The following is a 15,083-nucleotide window of genomic DNA, read 5'->3' on the forward strand; positions in this document are numbered from 1 at the left end:
ATTTATTTATTTTTATTTTATTTTATTTTATTTTATTTTTTATCTACAATTTAAAAAAAAAAATCAATAATTCTTTTTTTTTTTAGATAGTTACAATATATTGTTAATCTCAAAACTAAAATTCTTTTCCTCCTACAATTCCAAGTACTTTGTACACAGAGAAGTGTCAATTTAACTACTAGGACCCTAACAAATAGTTGGTAATACTACTTGTTACTAATCAAGTGATATTTTTATTTTCACCATACACTTATTTTGTTGTCTCTATATAACATCAAAATCAAAAGCTTTTCTCATGCATTTGAGATTCAGAACATGCACATTATATGTCCTCGAGTAAGTTAGTGAATAAAATTAAGGACTAATGCCTTCTTCATCAATAGACAAAAATAAGGACGATAAGTTCCATTGTTCATTGTATAAGTGAAAAACATAAGTATGGTATTATATCATGAAAAAAAAAAAAATAGAACTTATAAATTATAGCAATTAAATATTAAAATGGAAAAAACTGTATTATTATTCAATAAACCAATTAATCAAAAACCAATAAATAAAGACAAGTCTTTTACACACATTCACTAGCTTCAATTATTTAAATCAACACATGCAATACATATGTCATATGTAAATTAAAGCTTCGTTTGGGTAAGCTGCGTCCACGTTTGCACAGTGCATCAACGCAAATATACAGTAAATTCATTAATGAACAGTAACAAAAAAATTTTTTTATTGTGTTCAGTTTTCAGCAAAATAAGTGGTATTCAAATGCACACTAAATGAACCAAACTGGAGGAGCAAAGGAAGAGAGGGATTTTCCTTTGTAATGCTGCTTAATGGTTCCATCTTCCATGCTAAATACACCCATATCGTACCCTCCACCATTTAAGCAATTAGGATAGCAGTCAACATTGTCATCTGTAAAATAGATACAATTAGCTTTGCATCCATTGAAGCTTGATGCAGACAGAGACATTGATGAATTGTCGCCCACAAACAATGCTTGATCACCCAAGCTGTCAACATTCACCCAATCATATTCATTCTTGCTTTTCACTTCAGAAGAAGATTCTAATTTTAAAATTTTGAACCCAGTTGTCACATACGGAATTTCATAGATGATTTCTTGTCCTACTTCTCGTACTTGTTCTTGATCTTGTTCTTGTTCTTCTTCAGATTCATCTTCATGAATGTTCACATCCTCAATATCATCTTCAAAGTCATCATTAATGAATTCATCGGCCTCAAGAGGACCTTCTCTTATGCGTGAAACCAACAAAAGATCTCCCGATGATTCAACAAGATACTTTTGGATATAATCCTCAGGTTCCTTGCAGAATGTAATACATTCAGTGAACACAATATCACCATCGATGTGACAAACAAAAACTTTACCGCGATTGTTTACCGCATAAAACTTTCCCTTGTAGAGTGTAATGTCATAAAAACGTCGAGAATCACATTTTATATCAATCCAAGCTTTATATCCCGGTCTAGTGAAGGCCAATGTTTTAAAATTAGTATAGATAACCATGATTATGCAATCAGGATCATATTCATGAGTTACAGAGTTCCAGGGATTCCTTGATAAAACACACTTGTAAAGAAAGATATCACCATAATCTAAAGGGAAGAGTTCAAAATTGCGACATCGTTCCCAAACATATGGATGAGGGGGAAGACTTAACTGGTGTTTAGTCAATGGATGAAAGAGATTCATCTGGAAATCGATGCCTACACTGAGCAACCATCCAAAAGATGTTCCAATGCATTTTCTTCCAGCAAGTTCGGGCAACTTGAAGTTGTAAACTTTATTGTCAAATACATTGAAAAATACACGTGTATGATTTTTTTGTTCCTTTTCTTCTGCAAGTAGAAGCCAAGGGCACCTAGGAGATAGTGGAGGCTTTTTCATTGAATAGACACGTTGCCATGCCTTGCAGACGGCACCAAAGTTGACAAAATCATCATAGACAGACATACAACACGCTATTTCAGAGAGAATAAGATCCGGAAGATTAGCCCATTCAGACGACATGATGTTTATAGTGTGGGACTGAAAAACAATAATGAAAAAAAAAAAATTAGAATTTGTCAATTTAAATTTTTAGCAGGCCATCACAAAATTATAAAAAATGTTATTATTAGAGGCAACATGTAATATACTAAATAATAAATCATGTTTGTATTTTTTTTTTTCCTTTTTTAGAATGCAGTAATTTCATATAACAAAAAGATCCAACTACTCTGACAGACTCTACAACATGCAGAATCCAGAGAACAACCAAAAAAACCAAATAGCAATCCTATTACATACCGAATTATGTTTGCAAGATCAATCAAACACGTAAACATTGATGATTTATATGATCCAAAGAGAAAGAAATTTGAAGAATATTGTATAAGTACCCACCAACCAAAATCAACAACACACAAAAAGAAAAGCAATTTGCTGATGGAAAAAAAAAAAAAACTTACTTTGTTTGGTTAGGAGGCAGACCCTTTTGCCGATGCATGAAGAGACCGAGCGAGGTTTGGAGGCAGACCCTTTTGCTGATGGATGAAGAGAGAGAGCGACTGAGAGAGAGAGAGAGAGCGACTGAGGTTTGGAGGCAGAGAGGCGCTTGCGAAAAGAGAGGAATTTTTATCCGGTCATCTAGTTAAGGTTTCAAAACACTATTGACGGTACGTATCTCTCAAAAACAGAGTCTAGGCCCATATTATATACTGCCATTATATACCGTCTTATAGTAGGAGAAGGTTTAAAGAGTAAATTGAAATATTGACAATGCTCTACGTAACTTTTTTTTTTTTTTTTTTTTTAAATTACGGTAAAAGAAAACAATTGATTGATTTTTTTTTTTTTCAATTATTTTTTTTTTTTTTTTTTTAAATTACGGTAAAAGAAAACAATTGATTGATTTTTTTTTTTTTCAATTTTTTCTAAATTTTTTATGGTTTCAAAACTTTTTTTTTTTTAAAAATAGTTTATTAACGGATGCAAATAATAACATTCATTAAAAAGACCCATTTCTCATAGTAGAAAGTACACCAGGTGATCTTTCATGCATATAAAAAGTAAAATAAATATATTTGGAAAAAAAACTACATTCACAACAAATCACCGTCTAGCCCAAACTTTTATCAAAAAAAAAAACTGCCATTATACCTTCTTCTAGTAGGACATTCCTTTTTTTTTTTTTTGGTTAGATTTGTTCACAGATTACTTCTTTTCACTTGTGAATCACTACTTGTTAGATTTTGTAGGATCTATTGGGAACACCATGTCACAAGGAAAAAATAATTTTCCCAGGATTTATCAAACTAAAGCACTAAAGCCAAACATTGACATTGGGTCGGGGTCTCTTAATGGAGCCTGCAATGCTTGGGTCTACTCCAACTTCACCAAGGGGGACGGCCCACCCTCAATCCGTAATGCAATTTTTTTTTTTCTTTCAAATTAAATACTATATTCATTTAAATTATTTGTCAACATTTGCTTTGAAGTATTTATTAATTTTAATTCCAAAAATAGGATTTTAGTTCAACCAATAATTTTTCAATTTTTCTAAAAACTATACCGTGTATAATAAGAAGTTATCATAATTATTAATTTAGCTAGTAAATCTATATTGTCTTTAAGAGGATCATTCATGTGATGCTCAAATTTGATTGATTGTGTGATGTGTGTGGATGTGTGATGAGTCCTACATCAAGTATTTATTGGGTAGATTTGGGCTTTATTAACAATTACAAGGAGTTTCAATTGTGACTAGTCATTTTAAGGTATAGCGCAGATGTGGCTAGTGCTTTTTCTTCGGTCGTTACATATAGAAAAGTATAACTCACAAAAAATTCACTAGTCTACTGTGTTTAAGAAAGAATTGGTAGAGATATTGTGAAGAAATGTAAAGGCTTACCAAAAGACACTTGGGATGCTTTGCCTATTGTTCAATATTTCCAAAAGATTATGAATTCAAAAAGGAGCAATTGATTCAATTATGGATGGCAGAAGATCTCTTACAGCACCCCAGAAGAAATAAGAGAATGGAAGAAGTAGGTGATGAGTACTTTCATGAATTAGTATCAAGATCATTTTTTCAGAGATCAGGTGGTGAAAACTCATGCTTTGTTATGCACGACCTTATTAATGATTTGGCTAAATTTGTATTCGGAGAAATTTGTTTCAGGTTGGAGGATGAAAACTCACAGGAAATTTCAGAAAAGACTTGTCATTTGTCATATGTTATGACTTTAGAAGATCTCTTTAAGAGATTTGAGATTTTCTATACAGCAAAAAGTCTACGCACCTCGGGGATTAAAGTAATGAAAGTATGGCTAATAGATTTAAGGAGAGTACCAGAATTCAAACAAGAAATGACCGCTTTAGTAACTTCTGAACCCACGTTATTTCAAAAGGACTGATAAAAAATGGGAGGCATCCCATCTGGACCTGAAGCTTTTAAAGGTGCCATTTGTTTAATAGCAACATCCACCTCTTCTCTTCTGTAAGGCTTTGATAATTCAGTATTCATATTGTCAGAGACAACCTTATTCACACCCTCTAAAACTTGGTCAAGGTCATGGGCATTAGATGAAGTAAAAAGCCTAGTATAGAAGTCAACAAATACTGAGGACACCACCTCATCCTCTGATTGCCAGACCCCTTCATCATCTCGGATTCCTTCTATAAAATTTCTTCTTTTTCTCTAGGTTGCCACCGCATGAAAATACTTGATATTTTTATCCTCCCTTAGCTAGCCATTGTGTTCTTGCTCTCTATCTCCACATTCGGCTCTCCTTGTCAAGCAAAATATTAAGTTCACGTTGGAGGTTGGCTATTGATTCATAATCTCCACCTTTGGCTGCTGCTTCTTCTGCTTTCCATGGTAACTCTTTCTTCTTTGCAATTTGAATCTTAACACTTCCAAAGTGCTCTCTACTCCAAGACTTCAACATTTTCTTGTACTTCTTAAGTTTTTTTGTAACCTTAAACATAGGGGTCCCATGGTGTTCAACTTGCCATGCTCTCAAAACTGCAACCACTATTGGCCAACCACATCTCTTCAAAACGGAAAGAGTGTCTGCTCCAACGCTGAGCTTCATTGTTGGGATTAAAAGTCAGATTGATAGGATGATGGTTGGAAGAGTAACAATGGAGATGGCGGACTGTAGCATTTAAATTAAAAGCTTATGACAATTTACTACTTAGAATTTATTGTGAAAATATTGTAAATAAAAACATTTGTTGACTCACCCACATTGTTACTCCACCGCCTACTATTTATTTATTTTTAAGTTTTGATAAAAATTAAAGCACCAATCAATAAAGAGTAATGTTAGGAATATATAAAAATGTCTAATTTTGTGCTACAACTTGTCATGTGGCGAGTTGTGAGTATTGGAAGTATGTCTGACTTACCATCATCTATCATCCTTCCACTAATCACAACTCATCATGCGGTGAGTTGTGTCATAAAATTGCGTATTTTTATAATTCCATAACATTACTCCTAAACCCAAATCACTTGCTTTCATTTCCTCACCAATTCCATCAGATATATCCTCTCATTCTTCTCTTTCCTTTCATTTACTCACAACTGAGAGAGAAAAATGCAAAGAAAAAAATGGCGGGAAGCAGCAGTGAGGAAGAAATGGAATCGGTGCTGCTCCCCAATTTCGATCTCATCTACCAGGTAACCCGTATCGTGTAATCTATCATATAATCCTAGAATTGGTAATTGTTAGTAATTTTTAATAATCTTCAATTCAGGATTTCAAGAATGCCATTGCGGAGATAGAGTTGCTCAAATCCAACAGTAACGCCGAGCTCAAAATCCGAGAAGCCCTCCAATTCACTTCTCATTCTCTCCGCCAAGGTCACATAAATAGGATTTCCATTCTTTTTACTGCTTTGTGTTTGTTGTATTGCCTCAATAAACAAACAATTTAAATAAAAAACTCTTCTCAAGTCAATTTGAAAGCACTATGCTATATATACATAAATTGCAGAGAATGAGCGGCTGTCCAAACTGCAATCAGAATCTCTCCATAATCTTGCTGACCAGGTCGGTCTTTTTGTTAAAAAAAAAGATACGAGGAGATGTGGTTGCAAAACAGAGTTTTGGGGTTTTTAAAACGCTATTTTTAAACTCTCAAAACATCTAACCAAAGGGACCCCTTAATTCATAATAAATATCTTTTTCCTTTTTTGCCTACATTAATTATTAATTATTATGACCAGGTCCATCTTTTTGTAAAAAAAAGTTTGTGATTGCAAAACAGAGTTTTGGGAGTTTTTTAAAATTTCTTTTTAAACTCCCAAAACTGCCTAGCCAAATGGACCCTTTAATTCATAATAAATATCTTTTTCCTTTTTTCGCCTATGTTAATTATTATTTGAAAATACAGCTTGAGCGGCGCACAAAATGCCAGAGCTTGAAAGAAGAACTTAAGAGAGTGAGTGATGAACGTCTCCATCAAGAATATGTAAGCTCTGATTGTAATTTCTATCGGGTTTGTACTCGAAATCTTTCTGATTAAATAATAGTCATTACAGTTGCATACTTGTGAATATGTGAGCAGGAACACAGGAAGTCTATGGATTTGCTTAAACGAGATTACATGACAAAGGTTGGCGACTTAGAGGCTCAAATCCAGTGAGTTGAATATTTTTGCTCAAATGTGTTTTGTTTCTTCTTCAGTTGACTGATGATGTTGTCATATGCAAAGTAGGGGCCTTCTGCTTGAAAAGGCAACAAATGAAGCAACCATTAATCTCCTTTGTCAGGATTTGACAGCGCATAAAACTTATGTTCAGACTGTTGCAAAGAGGTTGGACCATGTTCATTTCGATGTGGAATCTAAATGTGAGGTTATGTGAATTTTAGGAGTTCCATTTCCAGATTTTGTTGAACTATAAGGCATTTATGAATGATGTTACTGATTTTTGTTGTTGACAGATGATCTTGAGATTCAGGATCTGAGGGACTGTCTTATGATTGAATAGGAAGAGAAAAATGAGTTGAGTAGGAAAATTCAAGAACTGGAGAAGGAATGTGAGTGTGTGATTGCTTTCATTCTCTATGTTCAAATAGTTTCACCCGTCTTTGAACGGTGCTTCTTGTGCATTCCAATTTTTTTCTTGCTTTACATTGGTTAAATAGTTGATTAATATGCTCACCCCAAAAATATGTTTGATCAAAAAACACTTTCTAGTGACTAAATGCTGAATACCAATCTTTGAACCAGTCTAAGACCGGGTGTGACCAGAAACTACATCTGATATTGTACTTAATACATGAAATCCTAACCTGCTCGTTCCATATTATTCTAGAAATTTCATGTCCTCTCTGGTTAAATGCTTTATATTTTCTTGTTACATGTTAGGTTTTGCCTAAGCTTAAATCTGATTTAAGGATTGAGGAGTCCTAAGCAAATGCACAAAACAGATATGCTCTACCACATAGTGCAGTAAATAATGCGACAATAACACTTTTATCTACTAATGCATATAATCTCGGTAACAATGCAGTGCTGATTAGCAGAACAAAGTTGGTTGAACAGCAAAGAGATACGGTTTCAAGTTGGCTTGTTGAAACACTTAAACTGAAGATTATGAAACTACGGAAGGAGAATGAGATCCTCAGAAGGCAGCTTCCTTGCTCAGAAGATGGCTTGAGAGATGGTATCTGAATTTGTATTACTCTGTCAGGAAGCTTTGACAAGCAAGTTGATGTGGAAATTTTACAATCTAGACTAGTATGTGACTGTAAGGTAAAATCTAGATTTTCAATCAGATGATGTAGACCTTATACTTTTTCTTCAAAATCATGAGCTAAAAAAATGAAGAACCTCATTCTTGTAAAATTGCAGTTGTTTTCATATCAAATGTATATATTCCTTTCCAAAATTTTCTTCAAAAGAAATCACAGTACATGTTTAGTTTTTCTTTTGCGTGAAACAAGCACTTTCCAGAAAATTTTATCATCGTGACAACCTGTCTATATGTGGAAGGTGTGGCAAGAGGAACAACCTGTTTGTGAGTACTGTGCAGAGAGGAAATTAAGGAAATTAAGAAATAATTAGGGACAAATTATTTGGTATAGAGAGGAAAGGAATTTGCGCAACAAGTTATTTGGTATACTCGGTGTACTGCATCTTTCTTGCATAAATGTAGGCTCATATATAGGATCTATAGGTGGGATCCCACTTTTACACCGGGTGTAATGAATAATTTTATAGGACAAGATATTATCCACTACTCCCTTGTTTGGCAGCCAAAATCAAGAGAGGGATGGTTCCATTCCGTGGTGCTGTATATGTTCGGTCCAAAAATAGGTGGAGTGGTCCATTTCATTTTTTTATGACAGGAAATTATACAATTCACATACTTTATGGGTAACTATTCAATTTCGAATGAAATACCTAACGTTTAGTCCTTTGAATCACTGTTCCAAAAGTGTGTTTAGTCTTTATGTCCCCCCCTGTTGCAGAAACAAATGATTCATTACATTACATTAAAGTCAACAAAATTTTCTTGTATCTTTGATTTACGTAGATTGTGCTTTCATTTTGGCCGGGTTTGAAGTCATTTTCGTTCACAATTTTGAAGCCTTTCATGGAGCCAAGGGTTAGCGAAGCTTTCTACCATCAAATGTGTCATTGCGGTCTGGATGCTTAAGTACTAAAGTTGTACTCCACTTATTACCAGAACTGAGAAGCTTAAGGGTACTATCTCTATCTCACTACTGGAATTTGACAGTTTTGCGAAAAACAGTTGGCAATTTAAAACAGTTAAGATATTTGAACATTTCTCACACTGCAATCAAAGTACTACCTGATTCAGTGTGTACTTTATACAATTTGCAAATATTACTGTTGGCAAGTTGTCATTCTCTCACTGAGTTGCCTGCCAACATGGGATGGCTAATTAACTTGCGTCATTTTGATATTATTAGAACAAACTTGATAGAAATGCCATTGCTAATGGGTAGATTGAAAATTCTCCGAACATTAACTTCCTTTATTTTGGGAAAAAATGGTGGTTCTGACATCAAAGAGTTGAGGGAGTTTCGGCAACTTAAGGGGAACCTCTCTGTTTTGAAGTTGGAAAAAGTAGTTGATGCTAGAGATGCTTCAAAGGCCAATTTGAGGGATAAGTTGCAACTTAATGAATCGGTATTAAAGTGGGGTGGGGATACAAATGACTCCAAAAAAGATAGAGATGTACTAGACCAATTGCAACCTCATGCAATATCACATCAGTCCAAATTCGTAATTGTAAGTATTGCCTCTCCCTGCCACCATTTGGTAAACTTCCCTATCTGAAGTTCCTCTCTATTGTGGGATTGGATGGAGTAGTGACTATTGGTACAGAGTTTTATGGGACTGTTGATTCTAAAAGCAAGCCTTTTGCATCGCTACAAACTTTTCGCTTCAAGAACATGTTGCTATTGCAGGGATGGCTTCCTTTCAGAGATGACGATGAAGGTGTAGTAGCTTTCTCTCGTCTTCAACAGCTTTATATGCAAAATTGTTGTAACCTGACCAAGGGTCTTCCTGACAAGCTTCTTTCTTTAAAGACACTTGTGGTTCAAAAGTGTCAGCTGCTTGTCACTTCACTTCCGCATTTACCAGCCATAAATGAATAAGTTACAGTATTGCAATAAGTTGATGTTGAATGAATTACCACCTCAAGTGCTAAAGTTCACAATTAGTGGATATGATGCCTTGGTGTCCTTACCTATGGGTAACAACCGCTAAATGTCTCTGATTGTCCATCTCTCAGGTTGCTTCCTAGTATTGGCAAAGCGGATACAATAAAATCACTTGGTGTCAAGAACTGTGGAAAATTACTGTTTCTGATGCACCAATGTTATGCATCCCTTGAGAGGTTTTGCATAAGATGTAGTTTCAATTCTCGTGTCCTTTCCATTAGAAATATTTCCAAAGCTTAATCATCTTGATATCCACGGATGTCAAAATCTTCATTCCTTTTCATTTTCAAATCGAGGACCACTTCAGCATCTATCATCTCTCAGAAGCTTAAAAATCACAAAATGTTCCAATTTTGTGTCCTTGTCCAAAGAGGAACTGCATGCCCCCAACCTGACCCAGTTCTGTGTTTATAACTGTAATAATTTGAAGGTGCTGCCTGACCAGATGCACACACTGTTCCCATCTCTTCAGACTTTGAGTATATGGTGTTGTCCAGAACTTGAGTCATTTCCAGAAGTAGGTTTGCCATCCAGTTTAAACTCACTTGATATCCGTTCTTGTGACAAACTCATTGTCGGCCGCATGGGGTGGAGTTTGAAGGGACTACACTCTCTTAGGAGCTTCTATATCAGTGATGAATAGGAAACTTGGGAGGCCTTTCTAGAGAGAGGGTTCCTTCAGTCCTCTCTTACATCCTTGAAATTTGGGGTCTTAAACATTTGAAATCTCTCAATGGCAATGAGCTTCAACATCTTACTGCACTAAGAAAATTGACTATTGGTTACTGCCTAACTCTCCAGTCATGCCAGAAGAGGGTCTGCCAACTTCTCTCTCTTCTCTAACAATGAAGAACTGTCCCAGGCAGAAAGAGTGGCGTTTGAGGGAGAAAGGAGAAGATTAGCCCATGATAGAGTATATACCACTCATAAAAATTGACAAAGAAGTGATCTCATGAGGTTATATTCCACAGGAGCCTCATCTCTTCATCTAATTGAAGTTCTGCTCAGATACTCATTTTACTCATAATATCATACTTGCTGTCAGGTAGATGGATTGATGAATTCTTCTTCTTGACCTTACACATCTAATTAGTGAAAAAGAAATTTCTAAATTATCAACTTCAACTTATGTCTTTTAGTGATCATTGCATAACTGGTAGCAGCAATGCTATAGCTTTGTCTGTTCATAGAGGTCAATGAGTGATCATTGTATACTGGAAATGCTTGAGCTTTGCCCTGTCTCATTTTATGCCTACATTTATTGTCAACCCTTCGCAGGAAACTGACTCATATCTTCTGTACATGTTTGAAGCGCCAATGATGATTCTTGTTGCAGTGATATTGAAAGCTCTGTATACAAACTTCATTTATTTAGGGCCTAATGAACAAACTTCATTTATTTTCTTTTTTAGGATAAAACCAACTAGCAATAATTGTTTTTATTGAATGTCTGCAGCTTTTGACTTAACATCAGACAGGATCTGGTTATGTGAAGTGCAGTTGGAATATTGCGGAAAGCATTGTTGAATGGATGGCCCTCAGGCTGCACAAAGGATGTACTTGAGAAGCTTGTGCCTCGTACAAACTTGAATAAGCTACAGATCCATAATTATGGTGGCACAAGATTTCGATGTTGGTTAGGATATGATTCATTCTGCAATATTGTATCTGTAAGTTTTCAAAATTGTGAAAATTTCTGTATCTTGCTACCTGTTGGGAAATTACCTTCCCTGAAACACCTTTCCATTGAAGGTTTTGATGAACTAGTGGCTGTTGGTCCTGAGTTTTATGGGAAAAATTCTCTTGTGGCTCAGTGGTTTCTATCTCTTGAAATATTAAAGTGTAGTTGGATGTCTGCATGGGAGGAATGGTGTTCTATCAGAGTTGAAGATGAATTATAGCTTTCCCTTGTCTGCAAGAGCTTCACTTAGATGTTCTTTTGAAGTACCAAGATCAGCACAGAGCTTTGTTAGGTCTGCTAAATTTATCAAATTTCTTAAAGCAGAGTTTCATGCAATTCTGCAGGTATGTTCTAATTGCTTATTGTTTGGTATACTTGACTGAGTATATTCCACAAACTTACTGATGATTTATTGGTTCTTATTGTGGACCATGCAGGCTTCTAGTTCTCACAAATTTGAGGCTTTTACAACATTCCACCTGATGATTATCCCATAATTACTTTTTTTGGTGACTACTACGAGCATTGTAAGCATTGGAACAATGGAGAAAGCCTCTAATATTATTGGTGGAATAGGACTTCTCATCTTGCTTAGTTTAGTTTACTGGATGTTTTGTTTTCTGTCCAATGAAGTAGCTAAATGAACAGTATCTGCGGTAAAATTTCATCTTGCACTATTGGATTTTTTAAAGTTGTATGTTGTAGTTCACCATCCATTTTGTTTGACTAACGCCAGAGGCTTGTAGTGCTAATTTTAATGGTAATGGTTCCTGTTTGTGTGGCTTTAACTTGCGTTTATTTTGTTGCATTATCTCTACCTCTAATGTCTAATTGCTAAGCACTTCATTAATTCATATTTCACGTGGTAGACTTCAATGGTTTGGATTTGTGACATTGGAGGCAGAGATTGGCTGTGACCACCATGGTGGCAGCCGGGTACATTCTTTCCTGTTATATTGAGCTAGCATGTCGTGTCTCTAAAATAATTTGAGATTGGAAATAGAGATGGAATAAAAAAAAGTTCTTAAATATGAAAATCTCTATATTCAGTGTGTATTAATTTGCCTCTACCTAGGACATGGGTATTTATATATGTTGGAATATTTTTATAAAGATTACAATATTTTTATTAATATGGATTAATTGAAGTGATTTAATAGAAATCTTTTTTCTTTCTTTTATGTTTACCTTTGTTACTAAGCTGCAAAACCGATATGCTTCTTTCTTACAATAGTGAAAGAATCAAAGTAATAAACATGAGACTTTATTTCTAACGTATAGTTTGTGACAATAGTATTCTTAGTTTTAATTTTATCTCAAGTCGACAACAAGATGTCAAAGGGAAAAATACTCTTCGCAGCCTACATGTCCTCACCACCTTAAATTTCCATCTTAAATGATTTGTAAATTACATAGAAAAAATTATATCTTTTTGTGAAACTACAATTTCAATTAATATTTTTTTATTAGATGTGAATGTTGAGAAATTCACCATTGGATTATATATTTTTCCTTACATTCTTCATGTTTGCAAAATTATAGAAGATTAAAGATTAATAGTTGTGTTATTAGTCAAATGTTTAAATTTTAAGTTTTTGTAGTCTAGAATTATTTATAAGAAATAATTTTATGGATGAAATATTAAACAACATATAATTAGCACAAAATTTGATATGCATGTTAAAAACAAAACATGCAATTTTAAGGGCAGATTTTCAAAATTATAGTCATATTAATTTTTATAGTGAGAGTTGTAGCCATTAATTGTAACCAAGTTTTTTTTAGAGGGGATAATTGGAACCGAGTTTGTAACCAAATTTTGTTATTTTTATTATAGTTTTTAATTTTGTCATTTTTATTTAAGTTTTTAATTCACTAGACTTCTGTATGGCCTTGGTTAAGTTGTTGTGAACTCCCGTGGTTGGCAATTGATTTCTTTATTAGATTTGGTAAAATTTAGTTACAGTTTTACAAGTGTGATATATTAAAATTTTCAACCAGATTCAAACATATAATTAGAGTGAAATTAATTATTTTGAAATTTATGTTTATTGGTTAATATGACAATATGCTGCAATTTATTAGTCTTTATATTGTTGGATTTTGTTCAAACCCTTTATATATATTGTTTGATGCATTTTGAGTATGAGGTATAAATTATGGGCCAATGGTTTTACAATATACGGATCCCACATCATTTTTACACAATCCACTTTGGAAAGAGACCTGAAATTTTCTCATGATCCTGTTGGGCCAATAGGGTTTCATCTTGAAGGCCTGTCCCTATCTCATATATTCATAGCACTTTTATCACATAGGTGGAAGCATATAGGCTAGGCCTTTGAATCTTTTTTCATTGCTTTATGAAATTCTTTATTGATTGAAACAAAAGGAATAATATTCTTCAAAATTTTTTTATAAAAATATTAGTATTAAAAAAGTTCTAAGGGTGGTCAGTGGAAAGACACATGGATGTGAAGTTTTGATTGTCATGGTCTAGGTGTTCTTAAATAATGCAAAGCTCATAATGGGAGTGATGTGGATTAGTATTCATTGTTCACTATGAAGCACTAACAAGTTAAGAAAGCACAAAATGGCACAAAGTCTTTGGCCTTTATGTTGAATCTAGGTCATTTAAATAATGCAAAGCTCATAATATTATTAGAATATGTGAGCTTGTTATCATTATGAAACATCTTCTAAGAAGGTGTAAGATAGGGAGCCCACAAAAATGCAATTTACGCCAAAGATTACAATTACACACATATATAGATTCAAATTATTATCTCTCTTTTATTTTTTATTTATTTTAATTTCTTTTGGATATACACATGAGTTTACTCTTTCCTTTCTTCTTCTTCTTCTTTTTTTTTTTTTTTTAAAAAAAAAAAATCTATCGATTTCATGATGCTTTATTTATATTATACTTTTCATCTTTTGTACCTCATTAACTCACTGGAATAAAAATTAAAAAAAAAAAATTAATAGGGTACATGACACAAAATTAGATAACAATTGAAATCCAATTTATAACCTAATTGAATTTTCTCTTAGCATTACCTATTAATATATATATATATATATGTAAGGACCTGATTTGAACTCGAAGCCCTCTACGTGGAATGACTCAAGCCAAAAAGCCCAAAAACAATAAATTTATAGAGAATGTGTTGGAAAACTGGGCTGTAGTTGATCAAACAATCATTGGAATTAATTCAGATGATAAGAGAACAAAATGAAATAGGGTTATATTGAATAAAAGATGTCCTCAGCAAGGTCCGAGATGCACTGTTCTTGTATATTATTTTCAAATTGGGTTACAAGTTTGGTTTCTCAATACTATCATCCTTTCTCTCCTTTCTCCCCCCCCCCCCTTTTCTCATGAAGGGTCTCATCTCTTATATAGTTCCTTCTAAAGCATCTCATGAAGGGTCACTACTTGAGTGTCTATCCCATCAAACACCCTCTCTGGTCTTATACGTCTTCGGGTAACCAACTTCATACTGTTCAGGGGTCTTCTCCATATTAATGTAGCTAGGAAATCAGCCGCAGAACATTAAATGCGGTGGTGACAGCTTTCTTCCTAAAATATCTTAGGACTTCCTTTGGTCCAATGTGCCTTCAATGGCTATTTACATTGACAGAACTTCCTGGGAGGTTCTTCTGCATTAGTAAACCATTTC

The 15,083-nt window shown here is 34.1% G+C and overlaps 3 protein-coding genes across 3 annotated transcripts; 2 read left to right on the top strand and 1 right to left on the bottom strand.

Moving 5' to 3' along the window:
- Nucleotides 1-566: 566 nt before the first annotated feature.
- Nucleotides 567-2,690, bottom strand: LOC112006863 (F-box protein At2g26160). Its single transcript, XM_024039167.2, has 2 exons — nt 2,479-2,690; nt 567-2,056 (listed from the first exon to the last, which is right to left on the bottom strand). The coding sequence occupies exon 2, from the start codon at nt 2,036-2,038 to the stop codon at nt 776-778; it is 1,263 nt and encodes a 420-aa protein (XP_023894935.1). The 5' UTR covers nt 2,039-2,056; nt 2,479-2,690; the 3' UTR covers nt 567-775.
- A 2,834-nt stretch (nt 2,691-5,524) lies between these two features.
- Nucleotides 5,525-12,174, top strand: LOC112006873 (protein At-4/1). The gene is given in 12 exon segments (XM_065769625.1): nt 5,525-5,696; nt 5,774-5,879; nt 6,013-6,068; nt 6,412-6,489; nt 6,586-6,659; nt 6,736-6,869; nt 6,963-7,058; nt 7,535-7,776; nt 8,615-8,730; nt 11,176-11,389; nt 11,472-11,744; nt 11,838-12,174. Coding segments are annotated over 8 exon segments (774 nt in total). The 5' UTR covers nt 5,525-5,627; the 3' UTR covers nt 7,696-7,776; nt 8,615-8,730; nt 11,176-11,389; nt 11,472-11,744; nt 11,838-12,174.
- LOC136065856 (uncharacterized) lies at nt 8,977-11,897 on the top strand. The gene is made up of 7 exons (XM_065769622.1): nt 8,977-9,282; nt 9,462-9,593; nt 10,150-10,236; nt 10,998-11,071; nt 11,215-11,535; nt 11,585-11,744; nt 11,838-11,897. The coding sequence occupies exons 1-7, from the start codon at nt 8,977-8,979 to the stop codon at nt 11,895-11,897; spliced, it is 1,140 nt and encodes a 379-aa protein (XP_065625694.1).
- Nucleotides 12,175-15,083: the final 2,909 nt, after the last annotated feature.

Source organism: Quercus suber, unplaced genomic scaffold (assembly GCF_002906115.3).
Source record: "Quercus suber isolate HL8 unplaced genomic scaffold, Cork oak 2.0 scaffold_1232, whole genome shotgun sequence".
Classification (NCBI taxonomy): domain Eukaryota; kingdom Viridiplantae; phylum Streptophyta; class Magnoliopsida; order Fagales; family Fagaceae; genus Quercus; species Quercus suber.